Here is a 7320-nt window from a genome sequence, read left to right as displayed (position 1 = left end):
AATCATACATAACTCCAATTCCAAGGGATCTGATGCCCTCTTCTGACCTCTGTGAGCATTACATACACAGGTGCATTTATATACATGCAAGTGATACACTCATACACATAAAATATAATATATATATATATTTAGTCTTTTTGAGACAGGGTCTCCCTGTAGCCCCAGCTGGCCTGGAACTCGCTATGTAGACCAGGCTGCCTTTGCCTCCCGAGTGCTGGGACTACAGGCGTGCGCCACACACCTGGCCTCTATCCTAATATTCTTTCAAGCATACTGTACATTTGCTGTGCAGTGAGGGATAACTGACTGGTATCATTATATTCTTTCAAGCATACTATAGAGTGTGGGCTATGGTAGACTATAGTGTGGGAACAAGATGGGTGGAAGGCACAGTCCTGACATCTTCAGCCCAAGAGTCAGGAGACTTCCTCACCTGAATATACATGGGGTCATCTTCATGGCTATCAGGACTTGGGAACAGAAGCAGAAGAACCTTTCCTGCCCTGGGATCAGAGATGGCTTCAGAGATCTGACCCTAGAAAGTAGGTCAGAGCTGAGTAGGCTTAACTGCCTATGAGCTGCAGAAAGGACTCAGAGATAGGGATAGGTTAGACCTAGTAAGGGGACAGTGGGACTGTCGTGTGACTGGTTCAGAGGGCTGGTGTGGATACTCATGGGTTCTTGAAGGTCATTTCTCCTGCTCTTACTCTTAAGTTACTTGAGGAAACGGATGTTAGAAGAAGAGACAGGCCTGGCCTGGAAAATATCCTGCTGTGAAATATCTTAATTCCTAGGCCGGGGTTCATTGCTGCAGCCCCTTTCTCTGAGCCTGGAGGCCATTATGGCCCACCTTTGGGCCTTTTTCTCTGTCCCATCCCTGGGCTCTTTCTTGAATCCCAGTTCTCTTATCACCTGGCAAGGTGGAAAACAAGGAATTCTTCTTAGACCAGGGAGTGGCTGGTTCTGCCTGTCACTGCAGCTTCAGAGGGCACAATGCATGGCCTGGAGCCTGGGTCCAGTACACCAGTGTCTACAAGATGTGACTGGATAAGTGCTGGAAAGCTACCCCATGTCTGCTCTTCTCCCTATGGCTGGGGACATGGCCAGGTGCTTATGAACTGAGCTCCCATCTAAACTGTGTACAAACTGAGCTCTTGACCTAAATTTCTCATTTAGAGGGCTGTGATTGGCCCATGCGGCCAAGTTTGGAAGGTCCAAGTTCTAACGTCTCATTCCTCTACTCTGCTACTGTGATGTCATATTAATGTGGTATAGAGATAGACAGGATCCCCACTGTCTCACCGTGTCCACTGGGTGGGGCAGGAGGGTGGCTGTCCACTTTGACTCTGGTGCCTAGTTATCTGCCTAGGGTTCAGAGTAGCTGAATGGAGAAGACAGCTGCTTCATAAACCAGTGTGTTGGGAAGGTGAGGAGCAGAGAGAAAGCAGCCCACCACACATGGGTGTTCAGAAGGTCCAGAAGCCAGACTGTACTCACCTCTGTTGACCCAGGGTCAAGGGTGTGCTGCTGTGGTATCAGCTCCATATGTGTTTACCTGATGAGGGAAAGGCTTGCTTCTCCTTGAGAAGGCTGAAGGATGAAGACCTTGGCACTGGAGAGGACTTGGTGCAGTTCCTGCACCTGTGTCCAACTGAGGAGGCTAACAGAAACAGGAATGTTTGCTGCACTAGGCCACAGCTATTCTGACAGAAGGCAGACTGAGTCAGGGCTGGGGAAGGCATGGAGGCAGCTGTCCCAGGAGGAAGAGGAGGCTTGGGTTGAATTTGGACAGTCCAAGGGTAAACAAGCTATCCAGAGAAGCTGAGGAAACTGAGGCTGCAGATGCAACATGCTAAGTCTGCCTGCTGAGGTATATAGAGGCCCAAGTGAGGCCTGGTAGGGAGCCTGTGTCCTGTGTACATACTCACCAATCTTGGTCTAATAGAGGACAAATCTCACTTTCCTATGGTCATAATTTTGCCAAGAACCAGGACAGCTGTTGTGCCCTGCTTCAAAGGACCTAGTTACTCACCCAAAGGAAGAAGATACTCTGAGATTCACAGACTCCGTGCCATAAGAAGGCATGACAGGTTCTGAAATAGTGCCAGGCAGGTAGGTACTCAGGAGGCCTAATGGGTGCTGTCCCTTGGCACTCTTGGTGGTATTCTAGGTACTCCTGCAACCACAGCCCCTGCTCTAGCCTCATCTCATTCTGCAGCCTCATCCCCTCCTGCAGGAGCATCTTTAGATGCATCCCTTCCTGTGGCGTTGACCCCTTCCACAGCCTCACTCTCCTCATCGTCTTTCTGCAGGCTACCTGAATGTGCTGGTGAACAGCCAGTGGAAGTCACGCTGGTGCTTAGTTCGGGACAGTCACCTGCATTTCTACCAGGACCGGAACCGGAGCAAGGCAGCCCAGCAGCCCCTTAGCCTGGTGGGCTGTGAGGTGGTCCCAGACCCTAGCCCCGACCACCTATATTCCTTCCGTATCCTCCACAATGGCGAGGAGCTGGCCAAGCTTGAGGTATACTGGCTGTGGGGAAGACAGGAGGGAGAGTCAAGGCCTGGCATTCTTGGCTGTCGATTGAAAATATCGATGACCACGATTCTACTGAACAAAATCCATGTTACTTCATGCCCATTATAGGAATGGGACAATGGGCTCCTTCCTGCACTCAGAGTATTTACAACTCGAGTAGGTGCCAGAGAAGCTTCTGGATTCAAGTGGGTGCTATTTACTTTGTGTGCCTCCAGCCTTGAGAAACTAGAGACCCCCCCTACATAAAAATGAGGACTATCAGAATTTATCTGGGGTCAGGATTAGCTCTGTGGTACAATTACATTCCCACCACTCCTTGACCTCTGTGCTTTTCCATTTACAAAAACAAGAGATGACATCATGCCTTGCAGTGAGCCCCACGGGTGGAGCCCAAGTTCCTTCACACACATGAGCACTTGTCCGTTAACTTTTGTCACTTGGTCCTTTCCAGGGATCTTCCTCCAACTCCTGCTCCAATATTGCCCTCTGGTGGCTAAAACGTCTACATCTTGTTCGCTTTACAGGGACATGGCTACATTCATAGCTTTATTTGCACACTGGCTAAAATCTGCTCACTGGACAAGAGAAATATTCTGTGTAGAACTTATTTTCCAGTTTGATAGTGTGGTGACATCCAGTTAATTACACAAGTGTTTGGTTACATCGTGAGAAAGAAGGGTGCTGTGTTTGCTGGTTGCAGAAAGAGGCTGGGAAGGAGGAACAGACCCTGATCCTAAAGGCAGCGGTGCCCCTGAGGGGTTTCAAGGGAGGTGACATGCTCAAATCAGAATGTTAAGATGCTACCTCCAGATACTTTTGGGGCGGGGGAGTAGATGGAAAGGGGTCAAGAAAGGACCAAAAAGCTGCTACAGGTGCCCAGTACAGAGATGGTGACCTAGAGGATGCCTTCAAAAAGCAGTATTGAGAAATCCAGTTGAAAAGGAAATTAACTATATTACTTTTCTTGTTGCTGTGAACAAATACTTGACAGAAAGCAACTTAGAGGAAGAAAGACTGATTTGGCTCATGGTTTGTGGGGACGTAGTTCATCCTGGTGGGGAACCCTCGACGACAGAGGTGGGAGGCAACTGACCGGTCACAGTGCACTGCAACCAGGAAAAGGAGAGAGCTGAATGCTGGTGCTCAGCTCACATTCCCCTTTTTACTCAGTCCAGAACCCCAGTCCATGGGATGGTGCTGCCCACACTCAAGGTGTTTTTCCCCCTCATTCAAACCACTCTGGAAACACCCTCCCAGACATGCTCCTACAGAATCCCAAATCGTCAAGTTAACAATGAAGATTAACTAATCACACCAACTAAAAGTCAAGTTCAGTTTGCAGCTGCCTCTTTAGAAGAGAAGGTGGCAGTGTGGCTGGCAAGGCCCTGTGTGTAATGACAAAAGGATAGCTAGTTTTGCCCAGGAAAATAAACCTGTGGCTTTTATAGAATTTTTTTTCCACTTGCCATAAAGGCAAAAAAAAGAAAGAAAAAACCCCGACATTTTAATAGAAATACCCAGGGTACACACTTGATTAGAATTGTCCTCAGTAAGGAAACAAACACCACACGCGTTGGGATTGAGTTGGCAATTTAGCAGAACTATTTGCTCAAGTGTTAGGTCTTTCAGATTCATTGACGTCGTAAGCAGAAATAAATTTGAACGTTGTTATTTTTTAGGAAGTATTCCAGGAGTCTTGTGTGCATGGGTTCAAGTGTTTGAAGGGATGCTGATTGTTCGATAGAAGGGTCAACCTACAATTTTAATAACTTAGCGATCATTAACGGTTATTACCTTGAGAACGTAGTTATCAGCTTCCAGAAATACATGTATACAAAGCACATGTGAGACTTCCGGCTAATAATGTCTAGAGTGTCATGATGACGAAGCTGCCAGGAAATATTAATTGGGTTCCCATAAGGATGGGAGTGGGAGGGGTTGGTGTGGGCAGCACTCTTGTTCCTTGATTGTGACACTCTGTGCCCTTCTAGGCTAAGTCCTCAGAGGAGATGGGCCACTGGCTAGGTCTCCTGCTCTCCGAGTCAGGCTCCAAGACAGACCCAGAAGAGTTCACCTACGACTATGTAGATGTTGAAAGGGTTTCCTGTATTGTGAGTGCAGCCAAAACCTCGCTCTTGTGAGTAAGCGGCAGCATTTCCTTGTGTGTCCTCCCATGCCAGCTGTGCTTCTAGACCTGGGTTCAGTGGGCAGCTAGAGCAGGGTGGCCACTGAGAGCACAGGATTGAGTCCAGTTTGGTCCAGCAGGAGGATGCATGGCATAGCCCTCAGGGAGGCCTAGATAAGACCTGGCCCTGGTATTGGTCATTCTCCAGCTCCCTAGTTCACACTGGGCATCCTTCCTGACTCCCCCTTATCCTTCCCCTGGATCCCTCACCAGATCTCCAGCGTACTCTGGAATATGCATGGCAGGGGTGGTACTCCTGCTTTCCAGATGACCAGATAGACTCGGGGAGAAGTGTCCTGGGACAGGGGGCACAGCCAGAACTGAGAAAAGCCAGCTTGGCCCCTGAACAGAGTGTTCATTAATGTACAAAATGGGGATGTGTTTGGGCTGAGCTGCCCCAGGTGCATTGTGGGAATGAAGTAAGACAGGATCTTGTGGCTGCTGCTGGGAGGATAGCCTGAAAGGAAGGGATCTGGAGAAGACAGCTGTGGGCAGCAGTGGGCCAGGGGGAGTTTGTTTTTCTGGAAGGGAAATCTGGACCCAGATTTCCTAGACTGCTGGGGCAGGTGGAAGGTGGGTCCAGCTGCATGGAGGTGGGTGTCTGTCTCAGATCTCTATGCAACCAGGGGCTTTTGTCATGCATTCTAATAGCTGTCTGCAATGTCCTAGAAGCTTCATGCACTCACATGTGTCTTCCAGACTGATGCAGAGAAAGTTCTCAGAGCCCAACACATACATTGATGGCCTGCCCAGCCAGGACCGCCAGGAGGAGCTATATGACGACGTGGAGATGTCGGAGCTGACGACAGGGGTGAGGACTTGGTGCACAGTGGTATGGACTGGCCTGGACTTCCCCTGCCAAACCTCTATCAGAGCCAGATTGTCCCTAAAATGAGCATTCCAGATCACTCAACAGGAGGCTTCTCTGGGAGGGAAGGGTTTCCCCAAGAACTATGGCATGGGAAGGGATAGGAGATCTGAGGCCAGAGTTGGTACCCCATCCACAGCCAAGGGAGTGAGGCAATAGTGAATGCCACCTGACTCTCCTGCAGGCAGAACCCACATCAGAAGCCACCCCTGCTGTAGACAGTCACAGTGAGAGTGAGCTTGATCGAGTGTATCTGGACCTTACACCTGTCAAGTCTTTCCTGCACAGCCCCAGTGGGGTGCAGGCGCAGACTTCTCCAACACTGCTGCATCTGGACGACCTGGCCGAGATCCTCCCAGCAGACCCCAGTCCAGTCCCCACCCCAGATGAGCTTCCCACAAAGCCTCCAGAGAGCCTGGAAGAACAGGTACCAGCCATTCCTTCCATGGGTGAGCTGGCCCCCTTGCCAAGCCTTGCAGTCATGGAGTGGTATGTGATTCTTTCTGCATAGAGACAGCTAGAGAGCCTGGAGTCCTCAGAACCCGCGGAGCCCGTCCTGAAAATCACCACCGTCAAATTGCAGGCTGAGCAGCAGAGAATTTCCTTTCCAGCCAACTGCCCTGACACTGTGGCTACCAGCCCCGCCAGTGCCAGCCCACCCGTGAAAGACAGGCTGAGGGTGACCAGTGCAGGTGCCTGGGTTAGATCCAAGCTTAATGTTTTGGACAGGGCTGGAGGAAGTTAGCCTGATTCCTTCCCTTTTAGACACATAGCAATGAAAAAGGGGGCTCGATTTTCTTCCGCATCCTTGCTGGACTACTGTCCAGCCCGAGTCCTGAGTTTTATCTAAGCCTAGGACGTGGGATTGGGGCCAGCCCTCATCGTCCATCCCCACTGATATGAGTCTTCACTCTGAATCTTTAGAGATCAAACTTGGGAAGAATCGGACAGAGGCTGAGGTGAAACGGTACACAGAGGAGAGAGACAGGCTGGAGAAGAAGAAGGAAGAGATCCGGGGACACCTGGCTCAGCTCCGGAAGGAAAAACGGGAGCTGAAAGAGTCCCTGTTAAAGTGCACAGGTAGGGGGCCTCCAGAGAGGGAGGGCCAGGGGCAGAACCTTTGGCTCAGGGAAATCTGGGCTTTGAGGGAAGAGGACCTGGATCTGTCACCTGCCCTCCACACCTATTGCCAGAGCCCCTTCCCACTTGGCAAGGTCCCTCTCCTGGTCCTGTCTGAAGGCTGCCAATGTCAGCAGTGCCAGCAAGTACTTAGGCTTTGCACCTGAGCCTTGCTTTGAGCACTGGGTCAGATGACTGGTCTCCCAAGTTATCCTTGCTTTAACTACACCTGCTGTGTACTGTCCTTCATTTCTAGGCTCTTCTTTAAGATACATAAAACTAGAGACACTTGTAAAGAAATCTGAGGCCTTCTAGGTTTTTCTTCAGATGCTCACATCATTCTACAGTGGTTTCCTAGCAACCTACCTCTTGCAGGACCTTTCTGAGTTATTTGACCTGGATCTCATTTGATGTTTAATTGCATAGTTGCACCAACAAGTGCAACTGGCGTAGCAGGTTTGGGGACAAATGCAACTGATTCCTTAGAAGTTTAAACCACTGCTGAAGGGAGGTCTTGGGGGGTAGAGTTACTCCAGTTTTTAAGTAACAGCTCTATTGAGATAGTCCATTTGTCCTGCAAATGACCCATTTACAGTGAATGAGGCA

General features: G+C 49.8%; 1 protein-coding gene across 4 annotated transcripts in view; it reads left to right on the top strand.

The window, feature by feature from the left end:
* Afap1l2 (actin filament associated protein 1 like 2) overlaps positions 1-7320 on the top strand; it is a 111265-nt gene that overhangs the window by 97207 nt on the left and 6738 nt on the right. For all 4 annotated transcript variants that reach the window (XM_008830222.3, XM_008830224.3, XM_008830223.3 and 1 more), the window contains 6 exons: positions 2316-2527; positions 4534-4679; positions 5427-5538; positions 5780-6022; positions 6107-6287; positions 6520-6675. In XM_008830222.3, coding sequence (XP_008828444.1) covers positions 2316-2527; positions 4534-4679; positions 5427-5538; positions 5780-6022; positions 6107-6287; positions 6520-6675 — 1050 coding nt within the window. The remainder of the gene's footprint in view (positions 1-2315; positions 2528-4533; positions 4680-5426; positions 5539-5779; positions 6023-6106; positions 6288-6519; positions 6676-7320) is intronic.

Source organism: Nannospalax galili, unplaced genomic scaffold (assembly GCF_000622305.1).
Source record: "Nannospalax galili isolate Female #2095 unplaced genomic scaffold, S.galili_v1.0 scaffold974, whole genome shotgun sequence".
NCBI classification, from domain to species: Eukaryota; Metazoa; Chordata; class Mammalia; order Rodentia; family Spalacidae; genus Nannospalax; species Nannospalax galili.
Note: the sequence above shows the minus strand (reverse complement) of the source record. Positions and strands in the feature narration are given on the sequence as shown.